The sequence below is a fragment of the Suillus fuscotomentosus genome (assembly GCF_016647785.1).
Source record: "Suillus fuscotomentosus strain FC203 chromosome Unknown F5891scaffold_176, whole genome shotgun sequence".
Classification (NCBI taxonomy): Eukaryota; Fungi; Basidiomycota; class Agaricomycetes; order Boletales; family Suillaceae; genus Suillus; species Suillus fuscotomentosus.
This window is the reverse complement of record NW_024539688.1, coordinates 16078-39985: the sequence shown is the minus strand read 5'-3', so window position 1 is coordinate 39985 and position 23908 is coordinate 16078. Positions and strand designations below refer to the sequence as shown.

The 23908-nt window shown below is 44.2% G+C and overlaps 9 protein-coding genes across 9 annotated transcripts; 8 read left to right on the top strand and 1 right to left on the bottom strand.

The window, feature by feature from the left end:
• Positions 1-8: 8 nt before the first annotated feature.
• On the top strand, positions 9-1441 carry F5891DRAFT_1199129 (uncharacterized protein; the record flags this gene model as incomplete). The annotated part of the gene is made up of 6 exons (XM_041368713.1): positions 9-291; positions 353-484; positions 542-682; positions 869-894; positions 944-1129; positions 1190-1441. The coding sequence occupies 6 exons, from the start codon at positions 9-11 to the stop codon at positions 1439-1441; spliced, it is 1020 nt and encodes a 339-aa protein (XP_041217217.1).
• A 2726-nt stretch (positions 1442-4167) lies between these two features.
• Positions 4168-5208, top strand: F5891DRAFT_987739 (uncharacterized protein; the record flags this gene model as incomplete). Its single annotated transcript, XM_041377937.1, has 5 exons — positions 4168-4556; positions 4590-4677; positions 4720-4772; positions 4947-5022; positions 5074-5208. The coding sequence occupies 5 exons, from the start codon at positions 4168-4170 to the stop codon at positions 5206-5208; spliced, it is 741 nt and encodes a 246-aa protein (XP_041217216.1).
• An 81-nt stretch (positions 5209-5289) lies between these two features.
• F5891DRAFT_966080 (uncharacterized protein) lies at positions 5290-5727 on the top strand (the record flags this gene model as incomplete). Its single annotated transcript, XM_041376208.1, has 1 exon — positions 5290-5727. A coding segment is annotated over one exon (438 nt), but the record flags the coding sequence as incomplete, so codon positions are not given.
• A 588-nt stretch (positions 5728-6315) lies between these two features.
• F5891DRAFT_1199126 (uncharacterized protein) lies at positions 6316-8715 on the top strand (the record flags this gene model as incomplete). The annotated part of the gene is made up of 7 exons (XM_041368712.1): positions 6316-6922; positions 6975-7145; positions 7324-7557; positions 7615-7784; positions 7851-8054; positions 8107-8292; positions 8341-8715. 7 exons carry the CDS (start codon positions 6316-6318, stop codon positions 8713-8715), a joined length of 1947 nt encoding a protein of 648 aa, XP_041217214.1.
• A 1662-nt stretch (positions 8716-10377) lies between these two features.
• Positions 10378-11313, top strand: F5891DRAFT_1199124 (uncharacterized protein; the record flags this gene model as incomplete). Its single annotated transcript, XM_041368711.1, has 2 exons — positions 10378-10654; positions 10898-11313. 2 exons carry the CDS (start codon positions 10378-10380, stop codon positions 11311-11313), a joined length of 693 nt encoding a protein of 230 aa, XP_041217213.1.
• A 117-nt stretch (positions 11314-11430) lies between these two features.
• Positions 11431-12057, top strand: F5891DRAFT_987737 (uncharacterized protein; the record flags this gene model as incomplete). The annotated part of the gene is made up of 1 exon (XM_041377936.1): positions 11431-12057. The coding sequence occupies one exon, from the start codon at positions 11431-11433 to the stop codon at positions 12055-12057; it is 627 nt and encodes a 208-aa protein (XP_041217212.1).
• A 482-nt stretch (positions 12058-12539) lies between these two features.
• On the top strand, positions 12540-13810 carry F5891DRAFT_987736 (uncharacterized protein; the record flags this gene model as incomplete). Its single annotated transcript, XM_041377935.1, has 3 exons — positions 12540-12678; positions 13005-13160; positions 13266-13810. The coding sequence occupies 3 exons, from the start codon at positions 12540-12542 to the stop codon at positions 13808-13810; spliced, it is 840 nt and encodes a 279-aa protein (XP_041217211.1).
• Positions 13811-14520: 710 nt separating this feature from the next.
• Positions 14521-15795, top strand: F5891DRAFT_1199121 (uncharacterized protein; the record flags this gene model as incomplete). The annotated part of the gene is made up of 6 exons (XM_041368710.1): positions 14521-14689; positions 14765-14892; positions 14933-15163; positions 15218-15431; positions 15491-15663; positions 15715-15795. The coding sequence occupies 6 exons, from the start codon at positions 14521-14523 to the stop codon at positions 15793-15795; spliced, it is 996 nt and encodes a 331-aa protein (XP_041217210.1).
• A 6410-nt stretch (positions 15796-22205) lies between these two features.
• On the bottom strand, positions 22206-22448 carry F5891DRAFT_966074 (uncharacterized protein; the record flags this gene model as incomplete). The annotated part of the gene is made up of 1 exon (XM_041376206.1): positions 22206-22448. A coding segment is annotated over one exon (243 nt), but the record flags the coding sequence as incomplete, so codon positions are not given.
• Positions 22449-23908: the final 1460 nt, after the last annotated feature.

Here is a 23908-nt window from a genome sequence, read left to right as displayed (position 1 = left end):
AACTTATCATGGCAAAGCAGAGGCAATATCTCACACTGGCCATAGTTCCAGACAGCCCCACAAGTGCAGATGGAGATACAACTATTATTGCAGCTCTCGATTCTATCTTCAATGACCTGGATAGTACCAATAGCAGTGACTTTCTAACACAGACCAGGACCGACACCGAAATTGAAATCACTGAGCTTGAGTCTGCAGCTGCTACACCTTCACCTCCAAAGGCTCCTACTCAAGTGAAATGCATGCAAAAGCCCACAAAGCCGAAAAAGAAGCAAAAATCTGCAAAGAATGGTGCATATATGCACCCCCTAACTCAAACATCTGAGCTGTACTCACCATTCTTTGTGTCTAGCGCCTGTTTCGACAGACTCCCCACAGCCAATCAAGCTCACATACAACTTTTCGATATTCTCCGCATCTGAATACAATAAAGACTTCAAGAAACGCTCGTCCAGTGGAAAGAATGGATCATTCAAGCTCAACAGTGACGAGCCATTTGACATGTGGAAGGCTCAGCTCCTTTGCTGAATCAAAAATGTAGCTAAGCCAAAGAAACTCGATATCAAGAATTACGAACTTTCATTGAGCATTCCTCGACTCTTCCCACACCCACTTCCAATCAATGAGGATGATGATTATGAGATACTTCTGGAATGCATTCGCAAACACAAGGACTTGACAGGTAACATTGGATCCAAGAGATACCATTGAAGACTTCACGAAAAGTATGTCTTGTTCGACTGACTCAAGATTTATTTATATCTCTGAGCAGTGAAAGAGTACTGCAGGCAATGATGAAACTGACAAGCTTAGGAACGGCGAGGATGCTGATGTTGAGGAAAGTGAGTCTGACAATGGTCGAGGAAAGAAAAAGATGAAGAAAGCAAAGACAAAGTATGTCCTGTACTATATAAATACATCTCGCTGTTCATGCTTCAGTTAGGCACCACGGGGGGATGACATCGATCCTGCAAATGAAGAGCACAACAACAACATCAAGATCATTTGCACCCGATGGGTCTGCCACAAGAAGCCGGGTTGTCACAGTGATCACTGCTTCGTCAATCCAACCGACAACATACATTTCGAACTGGGATTCAGTCACTTTGACTGTTGGGCAGCAGCCATGGTAACTTGTTTCATATTTCATCATATTTCGTGTGCGAATCTTGTACTCATTCTTTGCAAGTGCAAGGGGAAGGAACATGCCACTGAGGACCGGCCACCAAACCACCACTTGTTCGAAGCACTATTTGAGAACGAAGATGGGCCAACAAAATCTCTTCTCACTGAATGTCGTCAGCAAAGGAACACTGTGAAGAATCCACGTGATCCTGCTGCACCTGTTATCCATGTCAATTTTCCTGTCGACATGTTCCATGGACTGCATGCTGGATTGCCACCTGTCCCTCCTGCTGTTAAGACCATGCACAAAGGGTAGGACTGATTCTGAGGGGCTTGGCTTCAGCTCATGCGCTGCGCCCCTTACCCGAGTATGTGCCCTTAATTTCAGATTGGTGTCCGAGGAAAGTCCGAAGACGTCCGAAGGACATCCGAAGGCGCGGGAAACTTCGGAAGGACTTTCCGGACGGGTACAAGTAACTTCCGGATGAGTGCGGGAAAGTTCCGGAGGAACTTCCGGAAATTACAATGGGGTTTCGTCCTAATACAGATACGTGTAATGGCTACTCAGGACTTGTCCTGAGTAGAAGCAAACAGAGGAAAGGCTGCAAGGACAAAGTCCGAAGCAGAATAGGTCCGGAGGACCGCGGGAAAGTTCCGGACAAACTTCCGGAACTTCGGATGAGTGGAGGAGTGGAGGAGCGGAGTATCGGATAAGCAGAGCTCCGGCCTAGGGAGAAACTCCCTAGGCCTGAGATGGATAACAACTAAGTTGGAAGACTAGAACTGATATGAGGACTTAGAGTGAAGACTAGTGCGAGGACTAATATGATATTCAGACTGAGGTACTACAAGACATATATGTGAGTTTATATACTAAGAGAAATAACGGAAGGATCAATAAGCAGAGTCCGAGGCTATGTATGAAGCATATGCAAAGGTTGACAAACGCGAGTCGGAAATGAACATAGGTTAACGGATCAGTAAGCATACCGGTAATAGATATAACTGAGGTACCGGTAACAAGGAATACCGGATAGGCTGTGTTAACATCATATGCACAGGAAATGAATTATGAAGCTTATCATATATCGGATCGGAAGCGGATCTATACATCGGATCGGACCGGATCGGATATGGTCCGGATGAGATGCGTGGATATATAGGATGTGGCATTAGGGCGATGGGACAAGGATGAATGATGCAGACTAGCTGCGAAGAATAAGGGATCTGGACGTGGACATGTGGATGTGGATGTGCAGAGGTGCAGGGATCTGGATGGGTACTGGAGACATGGATAGCACATCCGAAGGTCCGGATGAGGCGTGGGAATATTATCGGATGTAGGTCCGGAATACGGGATATGACACCTGCGCACCTTCGGCCCCAACCACTGGCCTTGCCTGTTCGTGATGCCCCTGAACCAAGTCTTCCTGGGCCACTGTCCTATCTCTGTCCTTATCCAAGCCGTGGTCCTCGTATGGAACTCACTGAATTTTTCACAGCATATAGGCTTTCTGACGGATTGCGAGAGGTCCTTGTTCGTCATGGGTTCACTGGACCATCAGCACTATGCTATGCTACAGTTCGGGATGTGGAGAGCATGGAGTTGCAATGTGGTGACATCGCACAGCTCAAGGATGGTATGGCACAGTGGTCTCAGCAGGTCTAAAACACTTTCAGACTCGGACTAAACTTCAAGCTATTCCTATTTTCGTTCAGGTTGCATGTTTTGTACAGTACTAGAAGTAGCCAGCATGATGAATGTATGCACTCGCATCCTCTGCTGTAACGATATCCATTGCCTCCCTCATATCATACAGCACACCAGGGCCTGGTGTGAATAGGTCGTAATTCCTCCTGATCCATGCTTTGATTTGCGAGAATGCTTCCTCAATTGGATTGAGGTCTGGTGAGTAGGGTGGCAAGAAAACAAGATGGACACCTGAATTTTCAATTGATAGGCCATGGGCCATCAGCCTTGCGGATTGTATCAACCAAAAAGCTTACCAAAGCGACGCACTAACTCAAGTATTTCTTCTCCATGATGAATACGGGCATTGTCCATGACAAGGACACTGTGTTTGCCAGGGTACGCAGAACAGAGAGGAAGCTGGATGCTATTACTCAACTACAGACTCATGTGACAGGTGAGAATGGCATTGTAACGTACCACACTGTGTTCCAAGAAGTTCAAATACTTGCGTCATGTCATGGAACCAAAAACCACGGTTGATGCAATCATTCCTTCTGTTGAAAGTGCACCCACAGCAGACAGGCGCTGTCCACGAACAAACAGTCCCCTCATCACAGCTCGTGTTCCCTTCTTTGCACGTCCATTTGACCGTTGTGGTGTCTTATTGTTCTTGTGCACTTCGTCGAGGAAGACAAGCTCATCAGGGCCATACTGAGCAATTTTGCGCATGTAGTCAATGCGAAGATCCTCATTTTGTTCTTGTGTTACTTGACGAAGTTTTTTGACTGAGATTCTGGCTCGCTGAAGAGTGTTGTAGATAGTGGTGTAATGGACAGATATAAAGCAGTTTGTCTCTAGAAGATGCTGGAGCTCATCTAGGAACCAGTCTGGTCTCTGTTTGACAAGTTCGAGGAGGTGATAGACATCACTGTAGTTTAGAGCTCTTGGCCGACCACGACGGAGACTCTTGGGCTTTGATACATGGCCAGTTGCATGATACTGCTTCAATACACGGAAAAAGGTTGGACGAGAGATGCCCACAGCATCTAGAATATCAGGTATTGAGAGAAGTTGTCTGTTGTACAAGCGGATAACCGCAAGCTTGAGGTCGTCACTGATGCTGCGGTAAGGCATACCACTGGAAATTTGAAGTATGAAGAAATTTACAGAAATTTACGCCAAGTCTTTCTTTCATTGATGTTTTCTCACACTTGACATAGTATCATCATTTTTTCAAATAGCTGTAAGACTGATTGGTGGGGCTGACATTTTGGAGAAACAAAGAGTAAGTTATTGATTATGAATTGGGCTTCTCACGACTCACAAGTGTTGGACTTTGCGAGGACATCATGTCCAATTTCCAGTGTCTTTCATGCAGTAAAGCTGGTTTCAGAGATCAGGTTGCTGTTGCTCGTCACATGAGCCAGCCTCACTCAGGATGTAGCACCTGGCTACAGGATTTAATATGTCTGCGAGACCTATCTGATGATTCTATGAATACAGATGAGTTGGATGAACCAAATATTCCCAGTGGTGGGCCTCAGGCTGAGGTTGAGTTCACATTTGGAGATAGAGACAAGTCATTTGGGGGTAGCGGTGAGAGTGGTGGCCAGGCCTCTGGGGAGGGATTACTTCCGAATGGTGCCTCAGATTTTGTCGACCAGGATCCCAAATCTTCTTGGATGTATGGCAAGGGGTACACCTTCCTCAACTTATTCAATTCTGATGAGAATAGCATGTACCATGCCAAGAATCCCTAATACCCATTCAGTGGCCAGAAGGACTGGGAGATCACATCATGGTTACTGTGCTTAGGATTGAGCATGGGGAAGATAGACGGTTTTTTGTCACTCGAGATAGTAAGCAAATTGTTTCATTTTCATTACAATTTTGTTGATAAGTCTTTTGTCAAGATCCAGGGTCTTCCAATATCTTTTTCCTCAGCCAAGGAACTGTGAGTGAGAGCAGAAATGTTGCCCAGTGGTCCATGCTGAATGTCCCAAGTGCTCTCTATGAGTCATCCCATCAAATCACCCATCATTTTGTACTGGCGTGATCCCTTGGACTGTATTTCAGCCATTCTGAATCATCCCTTTTTTCACGATTGGTTAGACTTCACACCTCGCAGGGTCTATACTACTGCACAATACTTGTGCTGTGTATATCCAGAATGGATGACAGGCGATGACACATGGAATATGCAGGTATATATTCATGTTTTGCACCAGTCGCTGAACTTATTGGTTTCTTGACAGTCTGCTCTACCCAAAGATGCAACACTCCTTGGAACCATTCTATCATCTAACAAAATGAATATATCCACAATGACGGGTGATAGAGTTGCGCACCCACTTCTCATCAGCCTTGCGAATATCAACATGTCCACATGACTCAAGACATTGTCCAACTCCTTTGTACTCACTGCCTTGCTCCCTGTACCTAAATTCATACATAAGAATAAATGCATGTGAGGTGTACTTGAGGATCGCTTAATTCATGAATGTTTAGATATTGTCCTGTGTCCGCTCAAGCAGGCTGCACATGAAGGAGTCATGTTATCAGGCCCTGTTGGACATAGCTGCTATTGTTTTACCCCCCTGGCAAGCTATATTGTTGACACTTCAGAGGCTATGATGCTAGCTACTGTCAGTGGGAAAACATCTCTGGTTACCATGGCCATGTTCAAGCAGTTCAGAGACCCTTTCCATCATGAACCTTGCATGAAATCAACCACACTTACACAGCTGGCTGTCATTCAAACAAGGGCAGATCCCAACAATATTGAAGCCTTCTTTCGTGAAGTGCAGAAATTTTGCCTGAATGGTGTCTCTCAACCTTTCTGGCAGGACTGGACCCTTGGTGAACCATCTCATTTCCTCACTCCAGAATTTCTGCATCTCATTCACTGAGAATTCTATGATCACAACATCAAGTGGATTATTTGTGTGGTTGGGGATATGGAAATTGATTTCTGGTTCTCTGTGTTGCAGCCTGTCACTGGCTTTTGTCATTTTTACAGTGGTATCTCTAAGCTAAAACAGGTTACAGGTCAAACTCAACGTGACATTCAGCGTTCAATCGTTGCAGTCAGTGGGAATGCAGCACCTAGTACTGTGATTACTGTTGTCCGAGCATTGATGGAATTTCAGTATCTCATCCAGTCACCACGTATTGATGAAGACAACATCAAGTGCATTTCTGGAGCCCTCGATGAATTTCACGCCAATAAACATGCTATCACAGCTGGAGGATTTCATTGAGGCAACAAGAACAAAGTTATTGATAACTGGTACATTCCCAAATTGGAGCTCATGCAGAGTATAGTTCCCAGCATCTGCAACACTGATGTTGCCATGCAATGGACTGCAGATACAACAGAGCATGCACACATCATAGAGATTAAAGACCCTGCATGATCAAGCAACAACAACTACTATGATCCTTAGATTTGTTGACATCTCGACCAGGTTGATAAGTGCCATCGCTTTGACCTTGCAATGAGTCTCGTGGGTGGTATGGCAAGCTTGAGGCTACAGGATGACAATATTGGTGATGATGTTGACTTTGATGTGGATGATGATGATGACCTCCCCATGGAATTTATGGCCACTATAAAATGTCCTGGACATTCGCGCCCAATCACCAATTACTTTGCGATTGTGAAGATCCTCCAGCATAAGGAGGTTGGGACTGTCCCTCTGCCATTGCACACATTCGTCATCAGATGCATGGCATATCATCTCACGTATTCCCCATCCATCAGATCCATCTCCATCAACGATGCTGCTATCAAATTCAGCCTTCCTGAGTTACAGCTGGCCATTGCTGATTTTCTTCATCACGAAGCTACCTATGGACAGAATTATGTCCACACAATTGGGGGAGCCAGGAGGGCTGAACCTACTGCTTCCCTGCCATTTGATAAAATTCAAATCTGGTTCAAACTTTGCCTACAGGACACAGAGTTTCATGACAGTAGCATCATATGGCCCGTGCAGACCCTGAATTGTGTGCCGTCTTCTGATGTCTGGAACTCTGGTAGGTATGACTCAGCTATTGTGAACAATGAGTCAGGGTGCCTTTGGCCTGCTCATGGTCTTTGTGGTATGTTACAACCTTCTATCATGCTGAATACATTCTCACTATTATCTTTCAGGTCACACAATTGGTCAAATTAGGCTTATCATGCATCCAGTTGGAAGAATCAACATGGATTGGTCATGGGAGGACTGTTTCCTTGTCTATATGTACCGGTTTGATGGTACAATGAGCGCTCGTGACCCTACCACACAGTTGCACTCGATCAGAAGGGTGAAATGTTCCAATGGTATGTTAGGGGGTGATATTATACCACTGATGGAGATCAAGGCTCCTGTTACAGCTGTTTGCATATATGTTGGCAGTCGCGTCGTTTTTTTTGTTCAATTAGGAAACTTGAGACTTAGAATTTTTTGATGATAGTACTGCATTTAAACTCCTATGTATTGCGATGTCACAAAAATCAGCACATAACCGTCTGGCTCTCATGCTCGAGGAGGACCTAGATAGCAGCTTTAATGAAGATGATCTGCAGCTTCGCAATACCAGTACTATCCTTGATGCTCTTGACCAGATGGAGGTGGATGATGACCCTGAGGCTGATGACACCAAGAGCAATGAACTCAACATAGCTGCTGGACCCAATCAATCACAAAGCATCCATACACCTCCTCCAACAATCGTAAAGAAGCAAAAACGAGGTATGTTCATGTAATTTCGCACATATATGCAGGGTCTTACCTTGATCATTGTGTCAGGTACTATTGCCAATCATGCTCCAGCCCCACTGACAAAGGAGGTCTCCTACATCATCACTGTATTCTCTGCTGCCGAAATGAAGAAAGCAAAAACCAAACGCCAGCCTATCAGCACTTCTGTCAACCTGAACTCTGATGAACCCTGGGATACTCTCAAGGCCCAGGTCCTTGTGAAGATTTCCAATGCAATCAAGCCCCGTGTCCTCAACTTCGATGACTATGCCCTTACATACTAGATCCCACGAGTCCTCCCAAAACCTGGATTGTCACTCATAATGCAAGCTGATTTCGATGGTATGATGAAGCACGTGAATGGAATGAATGCTGTGAGTCCGCTTGTCAACATCACTGTTGTCCAGGGCCAAGTTCAGGGAGCAAACACTGGCAATGACGAAAATGAGGATAATGCAGAACATGCACCAATGAAGAATAAGAAACGAGTGAATTTTATAGTGTTCTTGGTACATTCCTTACTGACCACGTCCTCCATAGAAAGAATCCCCTGCTCTCCTTCCTGGAAATGAGAGGAAGTTGAACAACATTCAAATTCTTCGAGCTCGCTGGAAGTGCAAGAGGACAGACTCAGCATGCCCCTCTGAACACTGCTATATCAACCCAGAAACTGAAGAACACCTCCCACTCGGACATGAACAATTTGACTGTTGGGCATCTGCGATGGTGAGTTATTTCCTGAGGACTTTTTTACTAATCAATTGATGTGCGCAGCTCAAGGATGATGGGATGGCAACTGTCAATAAGCCACCACATCACAAGCTTTTCGATTCTCGTCCTTCAGCAATCAGTCCTGTACTACAGCGGCGACTCGACACCCAAAACACTAAATCATCTTCATCATCTGCCCCAGTTTTCAACTTCACGATCGGAAATGAAGTCATCAATTTTTTTCGCCCACAGGTGCCTGCTATTCCCGTGATACCACTGGCTGCAGCTGCAGCCCCCTCCGACCCTACATGTACCTCTCTCCTTCATCCATCTCGTATGCAAGGAACAGACATGCCACTCAACAAGTTTTGTGAAGAATATGACCTAGGCAACACCATTCATGCAAAGCTTGCTGAGAATGCCTACAAAGAAGCTTGATTCCTTTGCTTTGTAACCATTCCAGAGTTGAAGGAGATGGGATTTCAGTTGGGTGAGATTGCTGCATTACGCGACGCAGTGGAAAGGTGGTCTCTCCCTCATGCTTGATATTTTATTCATAGGACTTGGACCTGCTCACAACTACATTGCCAATACCATGTATACTATACAAACTGTTTCATAGTCTAGAAATACCCTGCATGTATGAAATATCCATGTGCATCATCAGAAGATATGATCTCTGTAACCTCATACATATCAAAGATGATACCATCACCTGTAGCAGCGAGATAATATTGTTGGTGATGATGGAGCCAGTGCTTGATTTTTGAGAATGCCTCTTCAATAGGGTTGAGATCAGGTGAGTATGGTGGTAGATACTCGATATGCACACCTGCAAATACAAAAATACTGTATTATAACGAAGAACACAAGATATTAGTGAGTGAACACACCAAAACGGTCAACTAGCTCAAGAACTTCTGCGCCGTGATGAATTTTGGCATTGTCCATGACGAGGACACTGAGAGGACTGGGGTAGGCTGAACATTTTGGTAGCTGGTTGAAAGTCTCTGTTAGCTCTTGGTAATCATCCATAGGACTTACAACAATGTTCTCAAGCCACTCCAAGAACAGTTCTTGAGTCATCGAGCCTTCGACAACTGTCGTAGCAATGATCCCATTGAGTGTGAGAAGGGCTTCTGTTGATGTTCGTCGTCCCTGCACAAATACTTGATCTATCTCTGCATGCTTGCCTGACTTTGCTTGTCCATAGTGCCTACCAGGTGTCCATTCATCCTTCGACGTCTCATCAATGAATCCTAGCTCCGATGCTTCATATTGAGCCATGCGTGCAATGAACTCAGCGCGACAAGTCTCATTGCATTCTGAGGCAATCCGCTTGAGTTTCTTGTAGCTTACACTGGCACGCTCAAGCTCACGGAATATTGTTGTGAAGTGGACAGATATGAATCAATTGGTTTGCAGGAGGTGCATGAACTCGTCCAAGAAGTAGTCGGGATTCTGTCTGAGAAGACACAGCAAGCAATCAATATCCTTGTGATCCAACACATGCAGATGACCATGGAGTACTCTGTGAGGCTGAGGGTCAACAACGTCGCCAGTTTTCCACCAGAGCTTCAAAATGTGGAACCAAGTCCGTTCCGAAAATCTGCAGCAATCCAAGATGTCCGCAAGGCTCAAAAGTTCACATTTGTGTAATCGGATTGCTGCGAGTTTGACATCACGGCTAATCTTGTGAAACGGCATGTTGTATACCAGCTGTTGATAGTACGATTTTCACTAAGTCCTAAGTTTCCTAATTGAACAAAAAAAACAACGTGACTGGCAACATATATGCAAACAGCTGTAATCTCATTCCTCACTTTGGAGCCTGTGCAGACAGCTGTTTTACCTCACAGAACAGCATGGAGCACATGTCAGAGTTTCGGGTAAATAAATTTTGGGACAAGAACACATTCTTTCTGCTCTCTATGTAGCTTCCTGCCTGTATTTTTAACTTTCATGCTATTGGTTGTCAACAAGCTTCTTTCTGATATATTCTGAGTTCAACAAGCATTGATGGATGTAGTGATGTCGTGCGATAAGGGCATCTTGTTGCTCCCACCATTGTCATATTATAGCTTAGAGTATACTGAACAAATGCCACCTCAGTTCTTTTTCAGGATGGGCGGCTATGGAATAAAGTTGTCATCATTGGTCTTGCTCCCTGCCACTATTTCAGGCGATGCCCTTACAATGAACAAGTACACGGCTGAGGAACTAAATCATCTAGTTATGCAGGAAGATGAACCAGCATCCTCTGATTCGCAATCGCTGGGACACATGCTCTCTCATATCTTTCAGCCTTTCAGCATACCTCTACCAGATTTATCTACACTCCGGATCCCACTCAAAAACATCCTTCATCACAATGAATGTACCAAAGCAAAATTCAGCAAAAATTCACCAGATGACCTGGTGCCATTGTACAATACTGATGTGTAGCTATGGAACTGGAACCTTTCAACTCTTGCTCCCACAAACGAATCTGAATCAACAACTCACTCTCAACCATTTGAAAGCTGAGATTTGGAGGGCAATGCAGGGACTGGCGAAACCACAACAGCAACTCACGAAGAAATTTTCTCATCATTCTTCAACACTTTGGCTATCTGCTTAGTGAAGGCAGAGCCCAAACTACTAGCCAACCCCACTGCAACACGCACATGGACTGTGGCCCACACATATAAAGCATTACCTGGTAGTGAGGTGAAGCGGAAACTCGATCTCCTCTTATCAGACGAGATCATGGCAAATTGGGGGAATATCAGGGTGTCAGCTGAGCTGACGCACAGTTCATATCAACCTGTGTTGCGACTTGTGAAAGCTGCTGATGGTCATGCATACCTCATGCTGAGTGAGCAGCCCTGGAGGTGCTTTGTGCTTGTACTATCACTCACCAACAAGTACCAGGAGCTCAGAGTCCTTTTCTATGATCATGCCGGTGGTGTTGTGTCCCCTGCCTTTAATATCTACCAAAAACCAAGCATTGTTGCTCACATTATTGCTGCCCTTCATTTCAGTAGCCTCGAGTGAATAGGCTATGACTTCACAGTCTCCTTCACAAAACACATTTCTCATCCCCAATGCCACACCAATAACTATTGTCTGATCAAGAACCACCCTGCCAAATGGCAACCTGCAGATCACATCATGGCTGCAACCACGTCTGAGCCCCCTTATCCACCACCCGGTGATGTTGAGGGTGCACCAAGTGCTGTCATCGAGACAATATCTCCCGACTCAGAGCCTGAGTCAGAGTTAGAGTTGCATGCTGACTATGGTACATACATTTCTATGAAGAATCTGGAGGATCCCCACCTGGTACAAGTCACTGCCATCTCCAGCACCCCCCTTCTCAACCTCACATCCCAAGCGCCTAAGGAGCCTGACACTATCTATTCTGCTACACCCTATCCTTCACAATTCCCATATTCAGCTCAGTCACCTGAACTGTGTGGCAAAATTCATGTCAGGAACACAATCTACACGATCACAAGGATCCTATTTGCGAGTCGCGGCCTTGTTAGTTGTGGAACTGTCTGCTACTTGGTCTCTTTGGATGATAAGGAATTCATCATCAAAGACCATTGGGTTCAGGGTAAGGAGGATCAGGTGATGTTGAATGAGATCAAAATGTTGAAGCGTATATCTGGCGTCCCTGGTGTTCCTGAGTTGGTGGATTGGTGGGTGATTGAAAGGTCAAATGGAGAATCCAATGTGACCAGTGTAGAAACAACAATACCGAGAGGAACAAATGATGCTCCTGACTGTATCTAAAAAATGTTGTAAGGTCGTGCATTGCCTAGTCTGTGTTACTTGAGGAGACAAGTGCGTTTGACCCTAAAGGGGAAGCAAGTGCAGTGAAGATCTAGAGGTACACGCTGAAGCGAGGTGCGAGAAAGTGCAGGTGCACGCAAGGCACAAAGGCGCAGGAACACGCGCGTGTATTGCGCAAAGCGCAAGAAAGTGCGCACGTGTATGTGGAAATGATAGAGAGACTAAGCTTAAGTGATAATATAATGCAAGATAAGTGAAGAGAGATGCGAAGTGTAGAGGAATAGATTTCTGCTGCGACTTTCTAGGTAGTAAGTAGTAGGTAAAGTTAGAGGTGAAAAGGTAAGTGAAAGGTAGGAAAAGTAAGTGGTCAAAATGGAAAGTAAGTACTGCTGGCGCTTATATAGTGCGCCTAAGCGCTACCGAGTAGGTATGTAAAGATATATATGAGTGGGAATACATGATAAAAATAAAGACAGAACAATATGCAAATGAGAGAAATAGAAATATACGCACTAGAGGGCTTGGTGGACAGTGGATGGGTGCTTCTGGATGGCTGGCGCTATAGGGCGCTCAAGCGCGGGAACGCGTGTGTGTGTGTATACATCGTGAAGCGTGGGAATGGTGCGCGGGAAAGCTGCGCCTCATAGTGGAATACCTGCGGATAGCACACAGAGTGATGCTGCAAGTTTGTGCTATGTACTCCTAGTGTAAAGTGCCATATCACACCATGAGAGGCATGATTCTCTACACCAGCAAATATCAAAAACAACCGCAGCACCTAAGTATTGCAGGGACCAGTCACTCACATGTTCGACTTGTCTTGATGCCCTGGCCTCACCCCCTGCATATGTTCCGAACTCTTAAAGAGTTTGTGAAAGCAGACATTGTCATCAGTAAAGGGTTTTTTTTTTGATTGGCAATCTTTGAACTGACAAATCTAATTTCAGTTCAATGCATGGCGGTGGAGGAATGCGAGGTTCTACACCATGACTGCAGCTTAAAAAACACAATGATTGTAGATCTGTCAGGAGGTGATAGTAAAGGGTTTCTAATTGACTGGGAGTCCACAGTGTGCATCAACCCATATCTGAAGTATGCCATCGGTAAGTGCATTCAGTTAATTACAGTACATTTAGTACTGATCTGTTCATCTAATCTACAGGGAACAATCCCATTCATGTCTCATGGGCTTCTTGCCCAACTCTCAGATGCACAACAGGCAGCACTGGGCAGAAAGAAACCGAAATATATCCCCAAAATGTCTTCAAACACTTTGATGTTGCCTGTATCGCATGTCATTCAATGCTTTTCAGACAACCTCGAATCAATTTTCTTCATATTCATCTGGATTTGCATCAAATTCTGTGGCACCCATGGCCAGGTACACCAGGATACCATAGGAAACTCAATATCTGATTGCTGGAACAACATGGACCTTGAATCCTGCACAGCCTTCAAGGGCAATTTTTTCGCAACCAAGAAGGAGGAACACTGTCTTGTAGACGAGATCCATCCTTACTTCAAAGACTTAATCCCTCTTGCCAAGGAGTGGTGTATGGCTTTGAAGGACAACATGGAGAACCCTGTTTCCTTCAACACCATCCTTACATTATTAAACACTCATCTTGACTGCCTTCCGGATGACGAGGAGCTCATTTCCACTGTCAAGATACTCAGACAATCTGCTGCTATTCTCACAGACCGTGTCAAGAAGTGTGCCGCTGTAGGGATTCATTTCTGGCTGGGCTTGTAGAGACTGTTTTTACCTTACCTTATGTTGGCACTTTTGTAGCTTACATAAGCAATCAATCTTTTCACCAGTTACCAGTATGAGTCAGAGTCCTCAGTAGTTTTTATGATATTTCCTCTCCTCTGAGCCTTGAGCCTGGTCCAGAAACCCTTTAGGGTCGAATAGCAGCTAGGTTCTGCAAGACCCAACACATTGTTCAGACTCACTATCTGAATTGTTGTACCTTCACCGCTTCACAATCTTTCCCCATGGAATTACCCAAGTGTCAGAAATCTGATGGTATTTCGGAGACTGACAACAAGTCAGATGGTTAGCATACATACAGGCTGATTATTCAATGTAAACATCATTTTTCATTGTTACTTTGTTGTACTCTCATTCTCACGTTGACCCGATGTACTACGTTTTTGGTTGTTGTGAATTGTATGACTTATAAATTATGTTTCTTGGCAACTTGAGTTCACACATTTATTCTCATCAAGTTGAGTCACTTGAAACATGCAGCATTGATTATTACATGGTACATGTTTCAGTGTGATGTTGCATACATTTTTGAAATGTAATACTGTCAATTACTCGCATCAAGGTCGCTCTATTGGTCCACCTGGCACTGAGACATGATATTATTATATAAAAGACTGGTGAGTTTGCGACTTGATGAATCGCTAGACTCAGGCTTCACCTCTTTCTCTATCCTCTATGTAGTTGCAGTCATGCCTCCTCATGCTATTAACAGCCCCAAGAAGAAGAGGTCGAAGTGCAAAGGCTCAGATGCTTCAACTGGCAGGGCAGGTGTACCCAAAAAATCTTGTCAGACTATGGACCTCACCGAAACACTCAGCATACCACTTGTTTCCCTTGGCCTTGCTGAAACTGAAGATGGTGCTCCACGACATTCTGGCTGCCCCAATGCAGGGACCAGAGGCAGGAACAGCCAGCTATAAAAGATTGGTGCAGTCCTTGAGTCTCAGTCTCGAAGTCGTCCTCCCAAGGGCTCCACATCCCTCAGTCCTAATATCCCAGTGAACCCTCAGGCTCCAGAACCAGCTCGTAAAGAACAGAAGGGTCATTCAAAGATCAGGCATGTAAGTATTTGTTTTTACTAATGCTGATGTTTGCATTCAGGCGGTTCCTCCGCCTTATAGTTCACTCACTATTACCAATGGTCCTGCAAGCATTGATAACACAGGTCCTGGTCTTTCAATGCACCAACCTGGCAGAAGGTTTGGTTTGGTTGCTCCTTCCAGTGCTGGCCATAGTCTTCATGAGGCTAACAATCCACATGTCACTGTTGGCTCAAAGGCTGTCAAGAAGCATGCTATGAAAGTAGCTTGTAATCCAAACCCACACAATATTGTACCGCCACTCACCACCTTCATGGAATAAAACTTGGATCCGGCCCTTTTCGAGGAGGACAACAATGTCAGGCATCAATCTATACTGCAAGAATTCCAACTGTTGAACAGCAGACCCAAAGTCAGCAGCACCAATGACAGTGATGACAAAGATGAGGACCAGGATGGGGATGAGGATGAGGATGGGGAGAGGGAAGAGGACCAGGATGAGTTAGACGAGGATGAGCACACCAATGAGAATAGGTACCAACATCACAATGACCATCCAGGTAATTTCCTTTATCGTACTGAAATCCACCTGATGTTGTTCCCTGTTTCAATCTTACAGGCTTTTCAAATGAATTGCTACCTTCGCAGCCTCAAGTCATTCATCATCTCACACCTGAATTCAATTTTCAGTACTCCCGTGATGAGGATGATGTGGCTGCTCAGACAAGCCTCAATGAAAACACTGTAGCAAACTCTCAATCCTCGACTGTCCACCAGAACAGTGACTCTCAGGTATGCTGACATAGATTTACTGGCATTGCACTTATTCTTTTTGCTTTCAAGGGCTCTCTGGATCCTTTGGTAGGAGTGCAACAGCAACAACAGACACAATGTTCTGAGGTGAGCAAATGGTTTTTATTCTGAACTAGGCTCACAGTTATCGTTTGCATCCCTCAAAGCCTAGTGACATATTGGTGTCCCACCACAAGAAAAATGGCCAGCCCTGCCTTCCCGACCCTGGAACTCTTGAGCTGCTTCATCAAGTAGCCTGCACCTTTTGCATACTCACTTGTTCCCCCCATGTCAGTCCCCGCTCAAGAATGTGCAATGTGGGTCCAGAATGCTGCTTCGCAATTACTTTTGGAATCCAAGTTTTTACTGTTTGGATTGGATGCATTGGTGAGTGATTGTGCACTGACTCTGATGACATACATTAAAATCACTAGGGCAAAACAAGGAATTTTGCTCATCCTGGCCTTCATGAGACAGTTATTGGATTCTTTTACACAGAGCCATACCAATGTAGAAGAGGAATTGGTAGTGGGGTTATATAGTGGTATGAGATGTACTCAAGTAGTCCTTGATGAGCGAGATGTGTGTTGACCCAAGGGGATTGCTACTGAGAAGGTTCCTCAAAGTGTATATGTGGAGGGAAACACTGGACCAGGTGCTTGGTCAAGCCTGGTAAGGCGCATGACGATGAGTGAAGCGCTAGCAAGTGGAAGCGATGTGAAGCGCTGATGAGTGACAGCAGGTGACGATAAGCGATGATGCGCGACTTATAATGGAAGTGTGCGCTGAGTGGAAGTGGTGTGTGCATGCAGGTGGTGGAGTGCAGCGACTCTTAATGAGTCAGAAAACTAATTGGCAGAGTTTCTAGTAATGTGTGGCAGTGGGTGCTCGTTTTGTACTTAGATACTTAAGAGATATGAGGGAAACTTAGACTGAGAGTCCAACGATGTGTGGGCAGAAAGATAGCCATTATACAGTTTAGATGTGCTGTAGAAACAACAATACTGCTAGGAACAAATGATGCTCCTGACAGTATCTATAAATGTTGAAAGGTCGCACGTTGCCTAGTCTGCGTTACTTGAGGAGACAAGTGCGTTCGACCCTAAAGGGGAAGTGAGTACAGCAAAGTTCTAGAGGTATGCGCCTCAGTGAAGTGCGAGAAAGTGCAGGTGCACGCAAGGCGTGGGAACACGCGCGTGGGTATGCGGAAATTGATAAAGACTAAGCTTAAGTGCTAATATGATGCAAGGTAGGAGAAGAGAGATGTAAAGTGTGGACAAATAGATTTCTACTATACTCTGCTAAGTAGTAAGTGACTGGTAGGAAAAGTAAGTTAAGGTGAAAAGTAAGTCCGTAATAGTATGTACTGCTGGCGCTTATATAGCGCGCCTAAGCGCGGTCATGTGGAGCCGAAGCGCTACCGAGTAGGTATGTAAGGATATATATGGGTGAGAGTCCATGATAAAAATAAAGGTGGAACACTATGCTAATAAAGGAAATGGAAATATACGCACTAGGGAGCTTGGTGGACAGTGGATGGATGCATCTGGATGGCTGGCGCTATAGGGCGCGCAAGCGCGGGAACGCGCGCGCGTATACATCGCGAAGCGCGGGAATGGTGCGCGTGAAAGCTGCGCCTCATATAGGAATTGCTGTGGACAGTATACAGAGTGGTGCTGCGAGTTGGTGCTGTATACTCCCTTAGTGGAAACTGCCATATCACGCCATGAGAGGCGTGATTCTCTACAGCGCATATATATACTAAGTAATGTTAAGCGCTGTCAGGTGCTAAAGCGAAATGAGAAGCGAAGTGGATACAAGATAATATGTAATATAAGGGTCCATAATGGAAAACATACAAAATATGTCCATAAGCACCAGAGATATGTCAGAATAAATAGAAATAGAATGGGAATATGCACCGACAAACCGAATGGACATGGAATGGATTGACAGAGGACGAGCGATGGAACCAAGGATGTGTGACCGAAGTGCTTGTGCGTGCGAGCAGCCGACGAAGTGCTTGAGTGCTTGAGTGAGATATGAGTCATGCTATATTAGGAAGCGGTAGAGACATTGGGAATTTAGACCTCTGCAAGCCCACAGAGATATCAGTCTCTACACCAAATTGCCCGGAAGAGGCCAGATATCTTTCGCAAGCAATTGCTCATCTCATGTTTAGCTTTGGTTTCTGCTGCGGTACTTTCTTACTTTCTGCCTTGACATCATGTATTGACATTTTTGTAATATAACTGTGTCCTTGGCGGTCTCATCAAAAACGGTCACAGCAAATCTTATCCCAAGTTCTCTGCCACAGAATATGGCCCAATATACTGCCAGATGGTCAGAATGATTGATCAAATTCTCCAACATCCATATCATGGTCCCAGGTTAGTAGCGCAACTTCAGGAATGGGCTGAAGCAGGATGGCAAGAACAACCTTTTTCTTTGAAATTTCGGATGCTAATTATTTTCACCCAGGGCTGCATGTCTAAAACTTAGATGGCACTGAGGAGACCAAATACACCCATCTACAAATTGTCCTCAACTAAGTCTTCACATTTCTGTGTCTGAGTTACAGTACTACTGTAGTTTGGGAGCCATTTTTTCTTTCATATTTTGCTACTACTAGTATACTGATGTTTCCATACCACGTGATTGAATATATTGCCACTATTTCTAAACACCTTGGGTGGACTGTACATAAATGAATATGTGCACAATGATTGCTCTCCAAGTGCTCTGTGAGTGTCTGTACATACATAGACAGTGAAAAAATGTGCAATTTCACAGGTAGTTGTTATTTACTGGGTGGTCTGTGAGTATCTGTACAGATATCCACAAAGTAAGGAGCTACAGTTGCAGACAAACAAACTCGACAATTTTGGTCTTCAATTTTTGGGCACTCTCCATTGAATCAAATTAAGTATTTAAGCCTACATATATAGTATTTGGGACATGATAAAGTGATTTGCACAAGCCAATTTCCTCTCCATGGGGTCCAAAAGTTTTTCACCCTCAAAATTTGGCCAACCCCTAAAATGGATAGAAAAATACCGAAAAATGTGGAAAACATTCCTTAGCACATTAGCATTGTGATCATGATGTCTGAATCCAAAATTGGTTAGTGTGTTGTGAAGGAAAAAAATGAGCACGACCAGCGGTTGAAATTTGAGTTAGTGCCTACAGCCACCAATCCACCTGCCAAAATGTGTCGTGGATGCCCACCCAAGTCCACTCAACAAAGGAATATCAAAGGCCTTTGGAACCAGCTTCATGTGGCTGCACAACAGCAGCATGTCTCCTCATCATCTGAGTCAGATGATGTGTCTGACTCTGAGTCTCCATCGAAAAAAATAAGGCTGTCTCACCCTTCAAGTCATTTGTGTTCCCCCAGCCCTGCAAGTGTCAGCAGTCATACTGGACACAATACTCACACCTGGCACCCCCTGGTCATATTTGACAGCCTGAAGATGGTCAACAACTGTGATAAAAGTCAATCAGACATTGAATCAGATGCAGAGGAGATTCCAGACACTTATCTGAATGACAGTGGCCTCTGTTCACAGCTCATTGACCTTGCAGTGTCAATTGATGACAACCCACACAACGAGACATGGCTGTCTCCAAAGGAAGCCAAGCGGGTGGCTCAACAAGTGCCACGTCCAAAATTTTACAAGAAGGGTCCAGATGTTGGCAGCAAGTCAGCACGAACACAATGACGATATAAAGAACTCCTTCAAAATCAACAATCACTCACCAGTCTCGGATTCACAGTCCTTACAATGCCATCCACATCCAAATCGGCTCCACCTGCACAGACTGCACCATCATCCAAGTCACCCAATAATGACAGTTCTGTTAGTGACTCGGACTCCGAAGATGCAGGACATACTACTGTGCCTGCATTAGAACTTAGCATGGGTCTTGCCAGCAACTTCAATGCAGAGGAGATGTGGGAAGACGAGCTGCAGGAGCAGGAACAGGGTGGAGTTGAAGTGCAAGGTTGGTATGAGCTGAGAGAGCAGATCAAGAAAGATCTTCAACAAAAGGGCAAGATACACTTATCATTCTCTCGGATAAACCAATTGTTGCTGATTCGAAACTTTGCAACACTTCGGCTAAAAGGAATGGGCCAGATTGCAGCAAGTCTCGAAATTGCCCATCAGTGGCATGAAGGTCAAGGAGCACACTTTGCACGAAAGATATGGGCACTTGCACGACACTACCAAGTTTTCGAACAGCTTCCAGCTGAAAGACGTGGTGGGCGAGAAAATGCATTAAGCCCTCTCAAAGATGAGAGGCTTCAGCTCACTTGTCGTCAGTGGCTAATGTCACAACCAATTGGTGACATTACTCCTCGCAAATTCCAACATGGTCTTAACACCACCATTATTCCATCATTAAACATCTCACTTGCACGGCCACTTTGCGAATGAACAGCAAGACAATGATTAATCAAACTGGGGTGGCAGCGTACAATTTTACAAAAAGGGGTCTACATGGATGGTCACGAGCGTGAGGATGTGAAAAGTATCAACAGGACGTATTCTTACCTGCAATGGCTGCTTTCGAGTCTCGCATGGCGCATTATGAAGGCCCAGAGTTGCACCGTGTTGAACCAAGCTTGGCACCTGGAGAAGCGGAGGTGGTTGCAGTCTGGCATGATGAGTGCTGCTTTCATGCAAATGATTACAAGACGCAAGCTTAGTGAGTGATGTTGCCTGTAATTCAGTTCGTTGCGTGACAAAGTGAAAACCAGTTTGCTGTCTGGTCAACAGATTCTTCAATGAAAGGAGAAAGGAAGGATCATTCATGTGTCTGGGTTTATTGATGCGATCAATGGTCGACTCACACTGCATAACGAACAGGGTGAAGTCATTGAAGAAGCACGAAAAATCATTTACCCTGGTGCGAACAGTTTGGATGATTGGTGGGACACTGCACAGTTGCTTGCACAAATGAAGGATGCGATCTGTATCTTTGAGGCTGCGCATCCAGGCTGTGTAGCGCTCTTCATTTTCGATCAATCCTCAGCTCATGCATCTCTTTCCGAAGATGTGTTACATGCATTCAACATGAATAAATCTAATGGGGGCAAGCAGCGACATCAACATGATACAATCATTCCACAGTCTAACCCAGTTGCTGAGCATCGTGGGAAACCTCAAAAAATGACATTACCAGATGGCCGTCCTAAAGGCCTGCAACAAGTTCTCGAAGAATGGGGATTTGATGTCCAAAAAATGCGAGCGAAGTGCGCACCTGTCTGCTCATGGGAAAGCACCAATTGCTGTATGGCTCGTCTTCTCAGTCAGCAAGAAGACTTTGCAAATCAATTATCAATGCTCAAAACACTCATCAAGAAAGCTGGACATGAGTGCATTTTTCTCCCAAAGTTTCACTGCGAGCTCAATCCAATTGAGATGGTAGGCTAGTTCAAGCTGTTTATGTCAGTCTCTGCTTACACTGACACAATTTCATGTTAGTATTGGAGCTGGTGCAAATACCGCTATCGCGAAGTGCCAAAGAAGACTTTGGATGATGCGAAACATTGTGCGCAAGAGCAACTTGATGCATGTCCAGCTGATGTAATCCGGCGGTTTATCAATCATTCATGGCGCTTTATGAGTGCTTATCAGTTGGGTCTCACAGGAAAGGCTGCAGAGTGGGCAGTTCAGAAGCAAAGGCAACATAGGCAAGTCTCACAGCATGCCATGATGTCGATTGAGGCGGTACTGGGCAGTGCGTAGTGGTAAATAGATGCTGTTGAAAATAGCCAAAAATTTGGCCAACCCAAAAACACGTGGGAAAATTATGTCAAGACCAGTTTCAGATGCATTTTCACTCCCTGAAGCCATTCCTGCTGTCAGATTTGTGCCAAAAAATGTTCTGGGGTCAGGAATGAAATTGTCGAGTTTGTTTGTCTGCAACTGTACTGTGACAAATTGGCTAGTAGGAACCAAGCTGTAGAGCTTGTGCACTATACAGCTCTGCACAGCTCTGTACAGATCATTCTGGTTTGCAGATGTTAATCAGTGCAAACCTACTTGCGTATTTGAATCTAAGTTGAGTGCATAGTGATTCAAACCAAAGGCCATAATACATTGTAACACTATCCAAAAAAAACAGATGTCCAATAAAAACCAGTATTGTTCAAAGGTTGCAAACATGGTGAGCCTCAAATTCACTGACCACCTTCTCGATATTACCCCCCCAAAAAATGTCTTTGCTGTCACTAACCGAAGGGTGTGTCATAATCTGTGAGTCGGTCAACAGCTTGGTATTGCCTGTTTCATTCCGATGTCAGAATTACCAGTGCATAACACATCAATGTAAAGTATATATCTTGATGATCAGAGATAGCAACCAGCCCACCCGTCTTCACATATTGCACATGTTGTGTGAATGCAAGAAAAATACAAAGTCATACCCAAATTCATCTGGATTGAGCAATGGATTGGGATCCATATTATGAATATATGTGATAAAACCCTCATCTCCACCATTGATAACTTCTTCAAGGAGAAAACCTGCATGTGCTAATGCAGCCTTTGATGTAGGCTTGCTACTATCTTGATAGTAAGATAGTGCCAGACCAGCTTCAACAAAGTGGACACAGGAAATATGAACTCAGACGCACTTGCCACTGCATGGTCAATAAAGTTGTAGACCAGACCTAGCAAAGCCTTTGCCCAATATAGGATGTTAGCTTCCCTGAATAACTTTGGCAACTTATCTGCAAGTGCAAAGTGACTGATCTTGTACTTCAAACTTGCCGGTGTACTGTAACACTCAAGTCAGCATTGGGCACATATCCTGCCAAATTCACACATTACATTCCTTGACATTCTTCCGACCTTGTGAAAGTTCCATGCACTTGTCTGAGTCATCCAAAGGCTGTCTGTCCACTTCCGAGGCCTATTTCACCTTTCCAGTCTTCCATATCATGTCCTGTCCTTGTCTGTTTGACTTTGCTGGTGCATTTTTCACTTAGTTATTGGTTATTGATCATGTCTAGGGGCACATACATTGAAAACCACGTTGACACACATCAAACTTGTTTTGTGCATGGTCATACCTACTTTTGAGCCTTATCACTCCTCACTTTACCCTATAAAATTTCCAAGAACATTCTACAACACATTAAGAATTGATTTGAGTAGTTTCAGACTTAACAAACCCATAATACTACATAATAAGTTCACATTGGCACTTATCCTATTCAAAGGTAAGGTCCAAACATACCATAATACATTACTCAGCATTTTTTTCACACATTTCACATGTTTTTTGCATGTTCTGAAACATATTCAATATAACACTTCAACATATCAATGGTTCATAGGTGATCAATGGTTTAGTCAGATGAAATGAATTAGTCAGGAACTTGAAAGGAGAAAGTTGATAGATGAGAATATTTGAGAAGTGAACAAGTTATCATAGGACATCTCTACTATGACTCAGTTTGAGTCATTATGAGTTTGCTGTCTGAGTCACTATGAGTCATCTTCATATGACTCAGTATGAGCCAGTATGAGCCAGTACAAGTCACATTTCATTATTTAGATAAATACACAGCCACATTTAGAATAGTATATAGGGGATTCTATTTCCCCTCTGAATAATGACAATCTCCCTTTTGAAATAAATCTTCCTTTGAGAGGACAGACAATCCCCCTTTAAGAGAGAGGGAGGAGGGTTTGAGTATGTCCCTGAATTTCTCACCTCATATTTGTGTGAACATCTGAGTGAGTATTTACATATTTTTAAACAATTACAAGGACAACAAATAAGACTAGCACTTTATACAACAATATTAAGAGCTTGGCTGCTTTAAGACTATATCAAGAGGGTGTACTCTGTTCTGATTCCACATCATACTCATCATGAGTGTCTGAGCAGCAGAGAAGTTAGTTTTGAAGCCACATATTTCGGTTGATTCAATTGTATTAGAGGCTTAGTTTGATCTTCTCTAAATCTTGAGAATAGGGAGTGTTTACAAGATATCACTCTGACTCATTGTGTACTATTGTGACCCATAATTTCACCTTCATATTGCATATCTTTGCAATCATCTTCTAGTAGCATCCTAGTACTGCATTACGCCAGTTATCAAATTGGCTACACGATTTACAACCTTCATCTTAAGAAATCCTAAGTACTGCATCAAGCCAGTTAACAGATTAGTAGTCTTCAAGTACCTAAGCACTGCATCAAGCCAGTTAATGGTTACTGTCTCAAC